This window comes from Neolamprologus brichardi, chromosome 3, assembly GCF_056152115.1.
Source record: "Neolamprologus brichardi isolate AB-2024 chromosome 3, ASM5615211v1, whole genome shotgun sequence".
NCBI classification, from domain to species: Eukaryota; Metazoa; Chordata; class Actinopteri; order Cichliformes; family Cichlidae; genus Neolamprologus; species Neolamprologus brichardi.
The window spans coordinates 14,505,756-14,525,482 of NC_142106.1; the positions used below are offsets into that span (position 1 = coordinate 14,505,756).

Below are 19,727 nucleotides of genomic sequence, written 5' to 3' on the forward strand. Positions count from 1 at the left end.
AAGTAAAGACTCATTAGTAGAAATACAGTTAATAGAAAACAATACATTGTCTAATAATTACTTTCCATCCATCTGTCCTCTTTCATTTATCCAATTCTGGGTCACAGGCTGGGGGAGGTTATACCAGCCTTAAGGTGACAGAGGTGACCTGGACAGGTTGCCAGTCTTTCACAGAGCTAACACAGAGAGATAGACAATAATTCACACCTACGGGCAATTTAGAATCATCAACTAACCTAACCCCAATAACTGTGTGCCTTTGGACTGTGGCAGGAAGCTGGAGAGAGCCCACGGAAACACAAGAACATACAAACAGGGAAAGACCTCGGCCTGAACTTGCTGTGAGGCAACAGTGCTGATCACTGCACCGCCCTGCTGCTCTAATATTTAACTTAATTCTTGAAAATTTCAACTTTAATCAAATAATGAAAATAACATGTTCACTTTAAGCACCTTGAGGTTACTGTTGTTGTGACTTGATGCTATATAAATAAAACTGAATTAAATTGAACTTTACAATGTTTGTATCAAACAAAAGATGATGCTGAGAGAGAAAAACTGTGTGTGAGTTAATAAGAGAATAAAAATATTTTACTGCTGGTTTATTCACATCCTGTATGTTAAATTGTGAACTCAATTCTGCTTTAAAGACCCGAAACCTGAGTTTAAAGAACTTTTTGTCTTTGCTTGTTGGCAACTAGTTTAAATATTTTCATTTACTCTATGAATAGAAAAGTTATACAAATTTGTCTGTGCTTTACAGTCATGTCCAGAACATTTAATATGGAGATTTGTTGACTGGTGTTTGTTTAACAGACAAATGTAATTTCTAACGTACAGACGAGGACATGATCCTCAGCTGTACAAAAATATAATTATTATTCTTGTATAAAACTATCATAAATGCACACATTTGTCTCATGTTTAGATGAATTAGAATATACATCAACATAGTCTGCACTAAAACATTTTTATAAGGAAGTCCTACAAAGTGTTACAGAGGATACAACTAGAACCCTGACAGTAGTGCTGTGAGGTCTGAGTTAAACTGTGTTTTAAACAGTGCTCATCTAAACTGAACTCTGCCAGTGTCAAAAATAAAACAAATGTTAAGAAATGTATTATGGTTCATGGCTGTGAAGAATTTGGGTCTTCTCAAGTATAAATCATTACAGCGACATTTGCTAATGCAGTTTGTGAGGAGAGACAATGTGTGACCATCTGATGTTAGCAAGATAAACCAGTGGCACGTGATAGAATACAAACAGCACCCAGTGAGAGATGCAAAGAGTCAAAGTTTTGGTGATTTAAGTTTTTGGTTTCTTAATATTTTTACAAATTTGGATATTTCTTTCCAGATGATACAATTATGATAACAAAAACACTTCTTCTTGCTTGAAATTCCAGGAAAAGTTTCCAGCTGATTTATTTTTTCTTTATGTATAAAAATGTACAATAAAACAGGGCAATACTTTCATCACCAGGATACTGCAAAGTAACATTTACTACAACAAATCCTGGTGAAAGTAGAGATTTTAAATCTTACTAAAATATAAAGGAAGAAGAGGACAGTCCCCTGCACACCGGTGACAGGGTGGACTCTTGTGGATCCGAGACCTCCTGTAAGGATGTGACAAACTCCCTGCCGGTCGAAGTGACCCCTATTTCCACCAGCATCAGAGGTCCCCCACACCAGGGCAGGGCCCCAATGCATGCACGCACCCACCCACAACCCTGGCGACACACCAGCCAGGGCCCAAGAGCCCAGAGGCGGAGCCCCCCAGACAGTGTGAGCAGTTGTTAGTAGATGTAAAGCCCATCTGGAACATCCGATGACCTGTGTACTCTATGTAGTATTATGTATTGTATTAATTGCAGATTGGGATTTCTTATCAATTGAAAGGGTTTTAAGCATATATGACTGACAAGTCTGCTTCCCATTTTGCAATAGGAAGGGATATTGATTCATCTTTTTTAGAAAGTGTTTTATATATTTTAGACAAGGATTTGGGCAGATTAAGAGTAAAACATTGTACCACACTTGGTGGTGTTTGTAATTCAATTTGACTGGGTTTATTTTTTATTTTTTTTTTACTATGGATTTAATTTGTTGATATTCTAAAAATCTTTTCTTGCTGATCTTATGTTGTATAACTAGTCTGTCAAACGGAATAAAGTCTGTTCCTTCTAATATATGTTCCAAGTATTTAATTTCTTTGCAACTCCAATCTGGGAAGTTAGTCAGAATCAGAAATACTTTATTAATCCCAAAAGAAATTATAGGTTACAGCAGGCAGCACGCTAATGGTGCATGCACACTTACGAAGGAACCCTCTGACCAAACATACTTTACACAAACATCACATTGAGGAGACATGTCAGAGAGCTAAGCTGATAGGAAAAAAAACAACGAAAATACATAACATGAGGTGAGAGGAGGAGAAAAAAAACTCTCCACTCAGACTGAGCTCTTGATGGGAGAACAGAAAAAAACACAAAAAGTCTTCCAGCCGACCCAGGTGGCCTTGCGTAGGACAGGGATGAACAGTCTAAACACCGTCTGTTCTCGGGGTGAAAATTTGTTTTTGTTTAGCTCCAGTCTCGAGACCACAGCTGGCACCAATATGGTAGTCGCATGAAATTATGGTGGTATTCCTTTAGTGCAAACAACTGCATGTCAATATCACAGCCGATCTAGCAGTCCTAAACCGGTCTCTCAATCTCCGAGATGTTATCAATCTTGCGCTCAAAGACCAAAGTCTGAGAACTCACGACCGCCGTGAGCTTCTCCAAGATGTTATCCAATTTTTGCTCAGAGGTCTTAGTCTGAGTGCTCACAGCAGCCTCAAGCTTCTCCAAGATCTTATCTGTGCTGCGCTCAATGATCCCATTTTGAGAAGTCACGACTCGTCCCATCGCTTCAATCACAGCGGGCAGCCTTGTGGGGTTTTGAACAGCCGATTCCGCTTTCTTTAATCTTTGATAAACCAGGGGCCAAGCCAGGTCCGATCAGCAAGAACCCTGTTTTCATGGCTCCGAAAAGGTAGATCTCTTCAGTGTCCTCGATCGACAGTCCTGCCAGGCACATGCCCCTCCAGTTATGCCACCCGTTCATTGTGTATCTGGCAGGGAACGTCCCTCCAGGACACTCAGGCTTACCTGAGCCCAGGCTTGTCATTGTCAATTGCATTCAGGGACCAGTTGATCAAATCCATAATTCCTCTTTTAGGTTTTAGAGAACAGACTGTGAGAGAGTGTTCCAGGGAAAAGTAATACAAAAAACACGAGACTAGACAAGGACACAAGAGGCTAAGCGGGGAAGCTAAGAGGAAGAGGAGGAGAGGAGAAAAGTGCGACCGCCTTCGTCAAGAGCAACAGATAAAATGAACTGTGTATAATTAGGGGTAGAAGTTACTAATTAGTGGGATGTGAGTGTGCATTAATCTGTCAGAATGATAAACTGGAGCTCTCACCCTAAATACAGACTGAGGGGATCAGACCAAAGAGGAAGGAGATGGAAACAGACCAGGTGGAAGCTGACATCGTAACATCATAAGTCAAAGGTGATGTGTTGTCCTTCAGAGCAGGTAGCCTTGACAGTGGTGAAACTTTGTTTTCACAGCTCAGGGTGGAAATTTTATCCCACATCTTTCTGTTTTATTTAGCAAAATAAACATGTCACCTGGTCCTTGCCTGCTTTTGTTTGAGTTCATTCTTTGTCTGTTTATTGTGCAAACAATAGAGTCTGTTTGAAGGTGAAGTGTTCCCAGCCGCTCTCACATGTCACTCTGCTGTTTTCCTGTAGCTCAGAGTCACAAACTGCAACCACACGAGGAACAAATTCAACACAGAATCGAGATCAAATATTTAGTTTTTCTCAAGATTGTTTCTAGAAAGAAGTTCCATAGTCATAGCTGAGGAGACACCGGAGCGTCATGAAAGGAGAAGCAATAAGAAACCATCTCACCATCGAACTAGATAGTGAGCATGATGAGTGACACATCATCATGTCATCATGTCAGTCATAATGTATTTTACAGCAGAGCTTGATCCTATGCTGATACATTTTAAACAGTCAGCGGTTTGTTAAGCTCACAGGGCAACTGAGTTAAATGTGGTTTGACAAGGACAATGAACTTCAACGAGAAAAAGGGTCAAAGTGGAGGGTCTAGTTTGGTAACACAGTCTATCCTCAAGTTGGGTGTTGGTATTTTTGAGATTTTCTTTTGCTCATCATTTCCTCAACCTTTAAACAGCAAGGATTAAAGGGCATCAAAAACTGAAGAGAAAACTGCTGTATATGAAGAAAGTTGAATAGAAAACACAAGTTTTTATTCTGCTTTTGCTGTTAAAATAACTTAAGTAAAATAAATATTATGACTACGACTAGTCAGACACTAAAAATGGAGAGTAGAGGAGAGTCAGATCAGGATAAGTTAGGCAAATCAGACCCACATATCTTAGTAAAACATGAATGATTTGAATTTCAAATCTAAGGGTTCAAATCAAAGTTTGTGCTCATGTCATATTTACAATATCTTCTTTGTGTTGTTGGTACTTCAGTGCCAAGATAACCTCAGAGTTAAAAAAAAAAAAAAAAATCAAATTCTACTGAATCTTTTTGCAGTTCACGGGATTTTATAGTTTATTTATAATTCACTATAAATCTGAAAATAAAAAATAAGATTTCACAGAGAAAATGAAAGTAATGCAGTAAGTTTTGTTTTACAAGAAATGAGAGAGGGGGAGGATTGGGCTCCACCTGCAGGATGCAGCAGCTGTTGGTCGGACAGAAAGTTTCCAACATTTATTCTCTGATTTTAATCCATAAAAACATTTTAATGACATATAACTCATTGTGGATCACTCATATGGATTATCATGAGCTTTGCAGCAGGTTTTACCCTGTTAAATACACAGAAAAGAGTGCACAAGTTACGAGGTTACAACAGCTGAGCTCAATACGAGGCCCTCTGGAGGTCAAATATAGACATTATGAGCTTTTTATTATGACATTTATTTATGGATTTATAACATTTATTCTGTTCTTTAAGGATATTTATTAAACCTAAAGTGTTGAGTGACAAGAGAAATATGTGAATGTGGTGAAGAATAAAGAGAAACACACAATCATCAATCAGTCTTGACACACAAAAAACGCACACCCAGTAAACACATTTAATTCAATTTTCAATTCAAGGCGCTTAAGCTAACCACTTGTATTTGTGCCTAGTAAAACGCAAGGGTGCAATTTAATCAGTAGAATCAACTGATAACAGTGACATATAAGTCAGCATGGTCATTTCTGGTAATGAAAAAACAAACAAACAAACAAACAAACAAACCCAAAAAACAAGTATTTTTGAATGCCAATGGAACATCTTTAAACATCAGTGTTATGATTTGGTGGGTTGAATTATTAGTTTTGCATCAAGGCACTCAAGTATTGTTAACTGTCCGTGGAGCATTCCAGTCAAGTCCAGTTCAACATCTGAACTTGACTGGAATGCATTCAGCTGCTTTCTGATGAGAAGTCATATGTTCAGTGGTTTGTAAAATGATATGTTGGTCTGATTACCTTCAAATAAGAAATTCAGTTAACTTTAGCTATTTAGATTTAAGTCTGTACTTGTGCTTCTTCCCTCCTGTCTCTGCATTTAACACATATATGTGCCGTCAAGACCCAGCAGTGAAAACAGAATAGGCTCATTTTTCACAATAATCAGTGAACAGTGATGACTTTTCTAATTCAAGGTCAGAAGCATTAAATAAATTTAACTTCTTTGCACACACACGCACAGTGGACAGAGTGGAAAGATAATCAGAGATCACAGAAACAGACCTCAGCTGTTATAAATCAATTATGATCTTGTGATCGTGCGTATTTAAAGACACAGAAGCAACCTGATCTCATACTGAGATGTTTACTCTCTGACTCTGAGGTCTGCACTCAGATAAACACAAATAGGAAAGGATCGTGTCTGTATGTGACATGAAGCACACAGAATTTTCTGTGCGCAGATTGTTTTAACCATAAATCACTGTGAACAGTTTTGCACAAGAAAACATCTCTCACTCTCTGAGTGCTGTCAAGGTTTACAGTAGCTGTTTTAAAAGATGAGCTCTGCAGCTACAGACAAGATGATTCTGCTTCAGGCAAGATCAACTTTGAATCAGAATGCAGGACTGCAATTGGCTGCATGTAATTGCATGGGAACGTGACTAAGTTGTTACATTATTCCAATTTTAAAAGAGGAGTCTGAAGTCTAAATTTAAGCTGTTTATTTCAGTCCAGCTGTAACACTCCAAATACACACAGCATGTAATAAATACATAACATATGATCTTGACTTTAGTGAGGAGTAGATGACCCGTGGCTCTGATGGAGGATCTGAACACAAATACACAGATTAAAGAAACATTTAGATTTCAGGTGATAAAAACCTCTGGGACACATCAGAAAACTGCCACTGTTTTATTTCCTCATTGCTTCATGAGTCTCAATGTGCTGTTGTGTTGGTGTGTGTCGGGCTGTGAGCTGAAAAGCTACAGCCGGCTGTATGCGTACAGCAACTGTGTGTGAAAAGTGGTCAATAAAGAGATGCTGAAAAGCATGTTCATGCAAACATCGTCGGGTCTGCCGTGACATGTTTACAATGGGACTTCTGGTCCCAAAACCTCGGCGCACAGCGTCTGCAAATCGGGGCTGTACTTTCATCTTTACGCAGGACTGTAAGCTGTCATCTGTGAGGCGTGAGCGGTGTTTGTTTTTAAAATAGTTCACGGTGGAGCTGCTGACATAATGTGGATCCAAAAATCTATAATTGGCCTCGGTTGAAAGTCTCGATAAACGAATGGCGTTTCGGCGGGTATACCGGCTTCCGTGAGTGTGACGCTTATTTTGATGAAAAAATAATAGAATATAATTTTATTTTTATATTTCAATTTTACAATAATCTTACAATTTAGAACTACAAGTTAAAAAAGGACTAACATAAATTAAATACACTTCAGCTAAATACTTCTAATTTATTTTCCTAAACCACGCAGAGCCGCACTATAAGGACTAAAGAGCCGCAGGTTGCCGACCGCTGCTCCAGGCCAACTGTGCCGGAAAGGAATGTGACACATTAGGAATAAATAACAAACAGGTGAAATACATACATACATACAATAAAGAGAAATATATGCAAAAATAAGTGAAAGGGACAAAATGATGTACAAAATAGTTGCAAAGTGCTTGAAGGTACCAAAAAAAGACTGAACAGAGTCTGTGTGTGAGTGGCCTGAGGGACCTGTCACACTGCTCCCACTGCCAGACTGCAACTGCACCTTATGTACATTCTGTAGTATTCATTCGCTTCATTCATTTCTGTATTCAATGTATATAAGTTTAGATTGTTTATTTATAGTTGGTTTACACAGCTTTGTGTATGTATGTGTATGCATGTTCCCAGTACTGCTGAAGGGCCCTAAAAAGTCCCTGGCTCTAAACAGAAAGACGTTTTCACAAAAATTGGTTAGTCAAAGGGCTTTTTCTCAGAATAAAATCAATATGAATTCTTGTCTGAAGGGGAAAAAAAAAAAAAAGAAGGCCAACTAATTGATTTTTCCAAGTGGATCATTTTGGCTTTTGCTATAATGCAGAGCTCTGTTCTGATTGAAACAATGGTGCAGGCTTCAAACTTCTCTGTTTTACAGGGACGGGTTCAGACAGGTTTCACTTAACTCAGCTACAGTGTTTTCAAGTTTTTCTGTTAAACCTGTCTCAGTCAGTTACTTCCTACATCTACATCAGCGTTTTATTTTCTTTGAACTGATTCCAGATCAGATTAAAGCTGCATCAACTGGCTCAACAGGTTAGAGGTTTCTTTTTCTCTCCTGACTGCTCATTCTTTTCATGACTAAGACTACTTTTGTTTTTAGACTAAGAAAAGAAATAAAAGAAAACTAATACATGTTAAACTTTTATTCACACACACACAAAACAAAAGCCAGTGTAATAAGTGTATTCACAACACATATACAGATTTTGTTTACAATTAAATACAGTGAGAGAAATAAAACATTCATATTAGTACAGGAGCTGAGTGATACATGTTAATGTGTTAGTGAAAAGTCTCTAACACAAAAATATACCCAGACAAGATTTCAAATACATATAGTTGTAAAATTGTATTGTAGGATAGAAATTAAGACAATAGTCATTCTCACTGTTTATGAATTAATAGATGTAATTTAAAAAATACCATTTTTTTTATAAAATGACAACAAAAACAGATTTAGGTTGACAATTATTTAAAAAAATGAAGCCTGTGAAAGAGTTGTTCTTCACCGCAGAGAAGGGTTGGTGGAAAAAAAAGAACAACCCTTTGTAAAAAACAAACAAACAATAAAACAATAAAAAAAAAAAAACCTAACATTTACCCAGCCACAAAATTGCATTTTTAACTTATAACTCCATCATGCATAGTTTAATTTTTTATTGATTACAGTATCTGTCCTGAGAACATCTGTTACTCTGCATTTTGAGCTTGAAAACCTGCAACAGCAGCAAGAGTAGAGCTCATTTGGAAAAGCGCTGAGATATTTCAGACATGTTGCATTTCAACAGGAGGCTGGTATGAATCCCTTTTCTGCTTCTTATGTTTTCTGGAGATCACAAAACCAACAACAGCAACAACAAGAAGCACAGCAGAAACTGAAAGACCAACTATCAGTCCAATAGATCTGTCCTCTGTGTGACCTGCAGGTGAGAAACAGGTGTGAGGTGTCAGCTGTCAGGTAGGTGATGAGTGAAGAACAGAACAGAATCCATTTCCTCTTCAAACTGCTGTCAGACATTATCTACTGCACTCTGATGTTTCTCTCTGGAAGCAGTCCTGCTGTTTCCTGAGGAGGAGGAGGTAGTTCATTCTCAAGTGTCAGAGTGGCTTCAGGAATCCTTGTGGAGTGTTGGTGACAGCTGTTTTCTTCCGGGTCATTTCTGTCATTGTGTTCATTAGCAGGAGATTCAGAACTCAGAAATCTCTCAGACATTTCAATCTGTGGTTCAGTGGTGGGGCCATATGAGTCCTGACTATGTTGTTTATATTTTCTGTAGATCAAATAACCAACAAAGGCGCCACCAGCAAGAAGAAGGAAAAAAACAACTGGAAGACCAACTTTCAGTCCAAAAGATCCATCCTCCTTCCTTCCATCCTCCTTCCCTCCATCCTCCGTGTGTCCTCCCAGCTGACCTGCAGGTGAGAAACAGGTGTGAGGTGTCAGCTGTCAGGTAAGTGATGAGTGAAGAACAGAACAGAATCCATTTCCTCTTCAAACTGCTGTCAGACATTATCTACTGCACTCTGATCACATCACTCAATTCAATTCAATTCAATTTTATTTATATAGCGCCAAATCACAACAAAAGTCGCCTCAAGGCGCTTCATAGATACAGAGAAAAACCCAACAATCATATGACCCCCTATGAGCAAGCACTTTGGCGACAGTGGGAAGGAAAAACTCCCTTTTAACAGGAAGAAACCTCCGGCAGAACCAGGCTCAGGGAGGGGCGGGGCCATCTGCTGCGACCGGTTGGGGTGAGAGAAGGAAGACAGGATGAAAGACATGCTGTGGAGAGAGACAGAGATTAATAACAGATACGATTCAATACAGAGAGGTCTGTTAACACATAGTGAGTGAGAAAGGTGACTGGAAAGGAAAAACTCAATGCATCATGGGAATGATGCATTGAGTTAATGCATTGATCACTCAGACCAGCTGCTTTCTACAAAGTCTCATCAACAACATCTTTAGAAACAAACATCAACAACCAGGAAGCAGCTTCACCTCTGATCACACACACACTCAACTCTACTCACTCACCTGGAGGATCAACAACACTCAGCTTTACCTCTAGCCTCTAACTCTCTACAGCATGTTATTTATGACTACTTCAGCTTGATTGACAGATATAACATATAAATCTACATTCAAGTCTTTAAAAGTCACTAAAATTATGCCTTTGGAACACGAATTTGAGCTGTTGATTCATTCAACAGGTTTTCAATTCATTTTAATTTAATCGGTTTAGCAAACACAGTGTACAGACTATTATACAATACAGTATGATATAATACCTGTGTTATGCTGTCACATCCATAACCAAGAAGAAGCTGAAATTAAACTCACCTGAGTTTTCAACCTTCAAAGTGACTCTGTTTAGAAACCGTGGTTTCTGTCCCTCATATCCAGCTTCACATACATATGTTCCAGTGTCGTTCGTGGTGACATGTTTGAGAATCACAGAAAAGTCTCCAGTCTCGTTCCATTTTGGGTCTTTCATCTTCACTCTACCTTTAAATTGTTTATGGTAGATGTCTTCCTTAAACCGACCATCTGTGAAGAGGATGACATAATCCTCTGACTGCAGGTCAGACTTTTCCCACCTCATCATTACTACAGTAGCATCTGTGGGACCAGAACACTCCAGAGTGGCATTTGCTCCTCCTTTGACTGTTAACTCTTTTTGGTCTGAAACATTTTTAAAAAGTGAATAGAAAATAGACAAACAGGAAGTAAAGACTCATTAGTAGAACTACAGTTAATAGAAAACAATACATTGTCTAATATTTACTTTCCATCCATCTGTCCTCTATTATTTATCCAATTCTGGGTCACGGGCTGGGGGAGGTTATACCAGCCTTAAGGTGACAGACTGGCGACCTGGACAGGTTGCCAGTCTGTCACAGAGCTAACACAGAGAGACAGACAATAATTTACACCTACGAGCAATTCAGAATCATCAAATCATAAAAATAAAATCATAAAATCATTACAACAACATTTGCTAATGCAGTTCCGGTGTGTGACGATTGAGGACAGACAATGATGTTAGCAAGATAAACTGTGGTTCAGTGTTACAGGTTACAATACCAACAGCACCCAGAGCAAGATGCAAAGATTAAAAGTTTTGGTGATTTAAGTTTTTGGTTTCTTAATATTTCTACAAATTTGGATATTTCTTCCCAACTGACACAATTATGATAAAAAAAAACACTTCTTCTTGCTTGAAATTCCAGGAAAAGTTTCCAGCTGACTTTATTTTTTCTTTGTGTATAAAAAGGTGCAACATGCTAAATGAACTTGAAGATACAAGTATGAGATTTTAAATCTTACTAAAATATCTCAACATACATTATGTATGTTTCAACTGTCTAAACTCCAATAAGTCCATTTATTGAAATATTCAAATATTTAGATGTTTCCATATTTCTCAACTACATTGTCCATTTTTTAAAAATCGCAATTTCAGTAAATCATTTGAAATAACTGTAAAATGTAAAACTTGAAAAATAATATGCAGATCTATTGAGAATTTCATGTATAAACTTGATTGTGTTTTATCGTTGATGTTAAGGAATTTACAGTTAGGTCCACAAAAGGGTCTAGATTTGGTTTTGGCATCGGTGACGACGGATGATTCAACCACCAAACCCTGCTCTGTTTCTTTTCTTTTTTTTTTGTCATTTTTGTCCTTTCTTCTTGATAACAAAAGGAGACATATACTTGCCTACATGTGCTATTCTTCATGATTTTAAACCATTTAAAATTACAATTCATAGTTTATATGTGCATTATATAATGTTTAATTACTATTAAACAAATAACTGACTAAGTATTTTAGACTTTAGTTTACACCATATTCCATATAAATCAGATATCATACAAAAATAAAAATAGCTTCAAATACAGTCATGACAATAAAAGAATATGACTTTAAGGACTTAACAACATTAGCCTACTTCAGTTATAGTACACCAACATCTCTTATACATTAGCACTAAGGTAACACTCAATGACCTGGCGGTTTTTGTCTATAAAACTACTCATTTAAGATTACCACAAAGTAAAAGATCTCTCAGCAAACATGAACTATGTTACAGCAACAGACATGGACTTGTAACCACTGACTCACTTTAAGTAGTTTAGGACAGCCAAACTATAGACCAGTTGCTAGGTTCGGCAGGGCTACAATAGAAAGCGAGGCGAATACAGAATGAAATGGCTGGAGACAGGAATTTGAGCAGCAACGGTTATTATTTACACAAAAATGAAATAAACAAGACACAAATTCCACATTGACAGTAGTAATGATAATAATAACAATAACAATAATAAGAATAAGCCGGCAAAACAAAAATACCCCCAAAAATAGTTGTTTGAGCTCAATATTCAATTGTCTTTTTGTCTTTGGTCATTTGTCAAGTCAAAAGTTCTTAGTCTAGTTCTTTTTCTCTTTCGTTTGTGGTTTGTGTGTTACCACTTGGGAGTCTCCGTCGAGGAAGAAGAGTAAGTTCCTCTGCAAAGTTCAGTCTGGGCTCAGGCTCGCCATCTCCATCCGGAGAGAATCCATCGGGATCCAAAATCTTAGTTCCTTCCACACGAACAAGGAAAAAAAACCTAGCCTGCACAACAATATTAACATTATTGCACACAGCCAGCTCCGTTTCTTCTCTTGTATCACAGCTATAGCTTTAGTTCTTTATCTTTTCACATTTCTTTCACATTACCACAGTAATACATTACATGCATGCTTTGAATATATCTCTCGTTGTACATGAAATTATTTTAACCACATGTAAAACAACAAATGAATTTCTCGTTCTCTTTTCAACCATGAAATTGTGATTAATAGGTATAACCAGCAAGATAATAGATTTTTCCAATCATCGTTCAAGTATGCTAAACAAATTCTACCACAAACAGCATTTCAACCGTTTTTAAACAGCAAATTACCACTCGCGAATCGGTATGAACAGAAGAAACAACTTTTAGCAACAGACTAACACATTATTAATTTTTCAAACCCATGGGCTCAACTCACCAAAATGTTAGAAAATTCCGCACGAGCTATCCATGGCCTGTCTCATCTACGTCCACGTGCGAAAAGACCTAGCTCATGTGAAACGATGGTCTGGTGTTTTGGAAGACGGGGCTAAACCCACTTTCAACCAATGAAAAAAAAAGCATTTACCCCTTGTGATTCGGCAACAGAAAAATAAAGTTTGCTGGAGGATCACACTTCCTATTTTCAAAATAAATGATGCTTTTCAAAATAAAAGAATGAAAATACATTTATACAAATAAAAAGAAACCAAGAAAGAATAACAACAAAAGCGGTTTTCTCTACTGGGTTACACTCTCCCCAGCTAAATGTCATGCACGTCTCGTTGCATGTGTAGCCAGTACTGTCCCTCTGTACTGTTTAGGGACTCAGAAAAGGCTATGCTTAACCCCTGGAAAAGTGATTTCACAACAGTAACTAGAGGGTTTCCTAAATCAGGATAATCAAGTCTTTTAGGTGGATATCTGATTCTTGTTGACTGTCTTACTGGTTGAGTTGTAATGGGATCACCACTGTCCATCTCATCAGGTGAGTTAACAGGCTGGTTTCCTGGCTCTTTAACCAAATCCTGAGGTGATTCATCCAATACGGTTCCCGTTCCATTGTCCACAGGATTGTCAATTCCAATCTCATCTCCATCTGGTAAGCTTTCAACAAGCACATGATTGGTAAGTTCGTCTTTGCTTGCATTTTTATCCATATTCGGCTCCTTGTTGCTAGCAGTTTCAGAAAGGTCACAATCAGGTAAGTTTGTAATCTCTGGTTCATGAGAAGGTTTTGGATATTCATGTACAGTAGTAAATCTGGTTATTTCTTCACATGGGGAGTCATCAACCCATTGAATGAAAAGTTCATTGTCAAGTTCCATTGATTCTTCATCCTCATTGCTTTCTGTGACAACAGTTTGACGCGTTTTAGGGCGGTGAACCTGCTGTGGCTCAGATGTGTCTGCGGTGGCAACCGGGAGGAAACTGCAGGGAAGCAACAGGTCTCTGTGTAAAGTTCGGGAGGGACCTTGCTTTGACTCGGGTTTAACAGTATAAACGGGTAGGTCGCCTGCACGTTTGACTACCACATGGATGTCTGCCTCCCATTTATCAGCAAGTTTATGCTTGCCACGCAGCCGCACGTTTCTAACTAAAACCCGGTCCCCAGGTTCAAGTTCTGAAACAGTTATTTTGCGATCAAATCTGGCCTTATTCTTGTCTGCCACTTTTTGTGCGGTTTGAGAAGCTAACCTCTAGCTTTCCTCTAGCCGTTTCTTGAGACTTTCAACATATTGCGAATGTGTCACTTTTTGATCTTTGCTGAGAGGAAGTCCATATGCAAGATCAACAGCTAATCTGGGTTTTCTGCCAAACATCAATTCGTAGGGTGTAAACCCTGTTGCATCACTACGGGTGCAATTGTACGCATGTACTAATGGCATAACATAGTCTTTCCAGTGAGACTTTTGTTTGGATTCCAGTGTTCCTAACATACTAAGTAGTGTTCTATTAAATCGTTCAGTAGGGTTACCACGTGGGTGGTACGGGGTAGTTCTTATTTTCTTTATGCCAGAGATCTCACACAGATCTTTTATCAGTTTTGCCTCGAAATCAGGACCCTGATCGCTGTGCAGGCGCTCAGGTATGCCGTAGTGGACAATGAACTGGTCCCACAGGCACCTGGCGACCGTTCGTGACTTTTGATTAGAGGTGGGCAATGCGAGGGCAAATTTAGTGAAATGATCGGTTATCACAAGGATATCCCGTGTGTTGCTACTGTCTGGTTCTAGACTGAGAAAATCCATACAGACGAGTTCTAAAGGTCTGGTTGTTGTTATGTTGACCAGTCTCGCTGCTTTTTCAGGGGGACTCTTTCTCCGTATACAACGATCACATGTTTTCACTTTTTGCTCAACCTCTGTCGCCATGCGTGGCCAATAGAATCGGGTTCTGACCAGATCAAGGGTTCTGTCGATACCCAAGTGGCCCATGTCATCATGCAAACTTTGGAGCACTGAAGCTCTGAGCTCCTCAGGAAGAACAAGCTGGTGGGTCACCTGGTCTCCATCTTGTCTTCTTCTGTATAACACCTCATTGTGCATTTCCAACCGATTGAGTTCCCTAAGCAAAAGAGGGAGATCTGGGAGTTCTTTTCTAACAGTCGGTGGAGGTGTCTGGCCATGTTCGATTTGTTTGATAACTTGGTTGATTGTCGAGTCTGCTCTCTGCTTATCCTTAATTTCTGATTGGGACAAGGCAGGAATGGTTGGTAAGCCATGATGTTCTTCTGTAACATAGACGTCTGGAATCGCGTCAGCTGAGAGGGTAAGCGATTCTACAAGTGTAACACCACTATCCTGACAATCATCACTGACTTTTACAAGGTGATTTCGACAGATTGCTTGGACAACATCACTATCTACAAGCTTTATGGTGTCAGTGGCGTCAGTGTCAGCTAAGTGACGCTCTACAAATTGGCTTACACGCTCCTGCTCTTTCTTGGACTGGACATCGTTTACGAGTTCTCCATGAGGACGTCTAGACAACCCATCTGCGTCTAAGTTGTGCTTTCCCGCTCTATACTGTAACTTAAAGTTGTAGTTAGACAAAGCGGCAAGCCACCTATAGCCAGTGGCATCTAACTTAGCAGAGGTCAATATGTATGTGAGTGGGTTACTATCTGTAACTACAGTGAACTGACCACCATACAAATAATCGTGAAACTTTTCAGTCACTGCCCATTTGAGTGCTAAAAATTCCAACTTGTGGGCTGGATATCGTGCTTCACTTCTTGATAACCCACGACTGGCAAAAGCTATGGCTCTGAGCTGACCCTCTTGCTCCTGGTAGAGTGCTGCACCTAAGCCAGTAGTACTGGCATCGGTATGGAGTACATAAGGCAGCTTCGAGTCTGCAAAGCCTAAGACGGGGGCTGACGTTAGCTTTTCAATGATTGAGTCAAAAGCTTTTTGACACTCTGCGGTCCATCGGTCCTCAAATGGCAGTTTGGGATCAAAGTAGGTCTGGTTGGGTTCTTTGGACTGTAATTTCTTACGTAGTGGTGGGTAACCACGAGTGAGGTCATTGAGTGGGCGTACTATGGACGAGTACCCTTTTACAAAACGTCTGTAGTACCCCGAGAACCCCAGAAAAGATCTTAGTTCTTTGAGATTCTTGGGCCGTGGCCAGGTCTTTAGGGCCTGAATCTTTTCGGGATCCGTCTCCACTCCTCTTTCAGAGATTACATGCCCAAGATACCGAACTGTGGTTTGGAAAAATTTACATTTTTCCAGCGATAACTTTAGGCCATACTCTTTAAGGCGATGGAGTACCCGCATAAGTCGGCGTTCGTGTTCTTCCAAACTGTCTGAGAAGATGATGAGATCATCTAAAAAGACGAGCACTTCATGTAAGTTCATATCACCAACACAGCGCTCCATCAGCCGCTGGAAGGTGCTTGGGGCGTTGGTTATGCCCTGCGGCATGCGGTTAAACTCCCAGAACCCAAGCGGTGTCACAAACGCGGTCTTTTCTTTGTCTGTCTCCTCAACCTCTATCTGGTAATACCCAGATTTCAGATCGAGGACCGTGAACCACCTGGACCCTGAAAGGGCAGAGAATGTCTCTTCCAGATTTGGAAGTGCGTAAGAGTCTTTTATTGTTTGCAAGTTCAGCTTGCGAAAGTCTATACATAGACGCACATCGTTGTTCCGCTTTCTCACCACAACAATGGGAGACGAGAAGGGCGACTGAGACTCTCTTATCACACCTGCAGCAAGCAGCTCCTGCAGGTGTTTCCGAACAGCCTCAAGATCTTGAGGGTGTATAGGGCGTGCACGGTGCTTGAAAGGAGTCGGATCATTAAGCTTGATGGAATGTTTCACCTTGTTCGTACACCCAAAGTCAAGATCATGAAAAGCGAATACTTCCGGAATGTCATTGAGTTGCTTGGTTATCCTCTCTTTCCATTCATGTGGAATCAGAGAGTCACCAAAATTGAAATTCAGCGGTGTCTTGCTTGTGGCTGACTCATTAACACTGGTGACATTATGCTGGGACATGATACAATGGAAAGCTCCCAGCTCTGCAATGACACAAGTAGACGGGATAGTAACATCTTGTTCTGTTTCATTTGTAATCATAACAGGCACTTTGTGTGGAGCTCGGGAAGGAAGTGTTATCAAGCAAGTTTTAACACAAAGGCCACCAGGCAAAGAAGACTGAGAGGGGTGTTCAACTATGGCACACGTGTCTGCTGCAATACAATGAACGTTAGCAGATCCCTCTAAAACTACTGTTTGGCCTGCTGGAACTACAGCTGTAGCCTTGCCTGACAGGGTAACTAACCCAATGCTCCCATCTTTGTTCTGTGTATGTCTTAGTTCTAGAGTTTTCAACAGGGCTCTAAACCCGCAAGGACTAGGTAAGTAGTCAGAAGTCTTAAGGTCCAAAAATTTTTCATAAAGGACATCAAGCGTGTTTGTTCCCACCAACACTGGGGTCTGACTGTTTGGATGAGTGTCTGGAACAACAAGAGCTAAGGTTGGTATGTCAATCTCTGCATCTAAGAAGTCTTTTGGAAAAGTAATGCATGTCTCTATATAACCCAAATAGGGAACGGGCTGACCTGCAGCACCCTCCACTTCTAAAAGATCATAGAGTGAGTTAAGGTTTTGATCTGGAAAGTTTTGTTTGTAGAACGACTCAGCGACTGTGGTCACTTGTGACCCTGAGTCCAGGAGACAATTTACATTAACGCCAGAAATGCTAACTACTGCTGTGCATTTAGAGCCAACCAACCTTTTTGGCAGACTATACTTCTGTGGCTTAGTGACAGACTGCTTACAGTTAGCACGTTGCATGTACTTAGTGGGACATGATCGCCTGGCTGCAGTCTCCATTTGCCCCGCAATAGAGACTGTTTTCAGTTTAACTGTTCCTTAGTGGCTGGAGGGTTCTCAACCTCCCATTTCCTCTGTTTCTCTTTAAACAGTTTGCGCTTTTCAGCAACTAGGGCTGGGTTTGGTTCATTTTCGCAGTTTGGCTTGATGTGGCCATCTTCTCCACATTGGAAACAGTACCACGGTTTGGGCGGGGTACTTAGAGTTTTAACGGTTCGTTCTGAGTGCTCCTTGCTCACTTTGTCTGGCTTTCGGTTTTCTTTAGACTTGGTATGGGAGGCATATCTGGAATTCTGCGCTTTTGATTTCGCAGTCAGCTGCACCAGTTGGGCCTGGAGCTCTGCAACTTGCTTTGAGAGTTCTTTAATTGAGCTTAAGGTGGTTGTGTTTTCATTTTCGTCTAAGCAGCCTTTGACTGTTTGGAGGTGGTATGTCGCTTTTTGTTTTGTGATGTTCAAATGTTGCTTCATTCGCATGTTTTTGGTAGCATTTTGGTCTTCTTCTGTGCGTAATAAGAGAAGCAACTCAGGAAAAGATGGGGGGTTAATCCGTTTTTGTTTTAGTTGAAGTGCGTTTAAAAGGGAATCATCCCAGCAACCACGACAGAACTGCGTGACAAGGAGTCTGTCAACATCATTGCTTAAAGCACCACCCCGTTTTACAGTGTGAGTTAAAGCTACCTGAAGGCGTTGTAAGTATGACGACGGTTTCTCACCTGGATTTTGGAAGGTGTCAAGAAATTTGGCGTAAAGCTCTCCACCATCTTGAACTGTCCCATAGGCAGAATCCAACATTTGAAGGTAGTCTGCAGGTGAGCTGTCTGGGTTCAAGTGCTTAACTACGTCAGCTGCCGGGGGTAAGAGAGACTCAAGAATCTTTCGCGATTGTTGCAGCTGCGACATGGAAGTGTCACTCATGATTAGTTCAGCACTGGAACGCCAAGTATCATAATCTGGCTCATAGGTTGGCCGGGGGTCCTTGCCAGAAAAAGCTCTGAGTTTTTGTGAAAAATGTTGCACTGAATGATCATCTCTTCTCACAATGTGCTCAACTACTACACGCTGCACCTCAGGAGGGTTTAAATCTGGTGCAGGTATGGTGGGTGCACTATGAGCTGGGTTTCTTGCAGTGTGATTTGACTGGTTCGATTGTTGTGCACCACCAACACTGGGTTCAACAGCTGAAGGCTGAAACTCAGCCAAGGGAGATTCAGGTGAGTCAATTTGCTCTGATTGATCATGTTCAGGCTCTTTGATTGATTCAGCTATCTGTGACATCATGTCCTTCAGAACATCTGCAAACCCTCGGCCGCTCATTTTGGCTAGGTTTTTTAACTCAGTGAGATATGACTTGGTTGTATCATTCCCCACACATCGCGTGTATACGCTTGCAAGAGATTGTATTCTATAGTTAACCCCACTATCGGATATGTGGTTGTAAGGTAACGGCTCAAGAGCATCAATAGCAGTACCTGAATTGTACTCAACTACAACACTCGAGAAAAACTCAGATTTACTATCATCTACCTTTAAGACTCTTGAGATTGACCCATACTGTTTTAGGAATTCAGTCACCTCATCAATTTGCTCATCTCCAGCTATTTCGCTCACCATCACCGAATTTGGGACTTTAACAGATTCACGCTCAACAAGACGGTCCATTTTGGGTGCGTTATATACTTGTAATCACATGAGAAAAATCTCCTGGCTGGCTCGCCAAAACTTACTGTAACCACTGACTCACTTTAAGTAGTTTAGGACAGCCAAACTATAGACCAGTTGCTAGGTTCGGCAGGGCTACAATAGAAAGCGAGGCGAATACAGAATGAAATGGCTGGAGACAGGAATTTGAGCAGCAACGGTTATTATTTACACAAAAATGAAATAAACGAGACACAAATTCCACATTGACAGTAGTAATGATAATAATAACAATAACAATAATAAG

The 19,727-nt window shown here is 40.1% G+C and overlaps 2 protein-coding genes across 2 annotated transcripts in view; both read right to left on the reverse strand.

Annotated features, from left to right (window-relative positions):
* The window catches only part of LOC148103591 (polymeric immunoglobulin receptor-like), a 41,021-nt gene extending 38,105 nt beyond the window's left edge, over positions 1–2,916 (reverse strand). Inside the window, exons 1-2 of the mRNA XM_087838149.1 lie at positions 2,710–2,916; positions 125–176 (exon numbers count right to left, since the gene is read on the reverse strand). Of these exons, the coding sequence (XP_087694275.1) occupies positions 125–176; positions 2,710–2,916 (259 nt within the window). The remainder of the gene's footprint in view (positions 1–124; positions 177–2,709) is intronic.
* Positions 2,917–8,491: 5,575 nt separating this feature from the next.
* LOC148103592 (polymeric immunoglobulin receptor-like) overlaps positions 8,492–19,727 on the reverse strand; it is a 46,790-nt gene continuing 35,554 nt past the window's right edge. The window contains exons 3-5 of the mRNA XM_087838772.1: positions 10,177–10,518; positions 9,162–9,239; positions 8,492–8,713 (exon numbers count right to left, since the gene is read on the reverse strand). Of these exons, the coding sequence (XP_087694898.1) occupies positions 8,592–8,713; positions 9,162–9,239; positions 10,177–10,518 (542 nt within the window). The 3' untranslated portion in view covers positions 8,492–8,591. The remainder of the gene's footprint in view (positions 8,714–9,161; positions 9,240–10,176; positions 10,519–19,727) is intronic.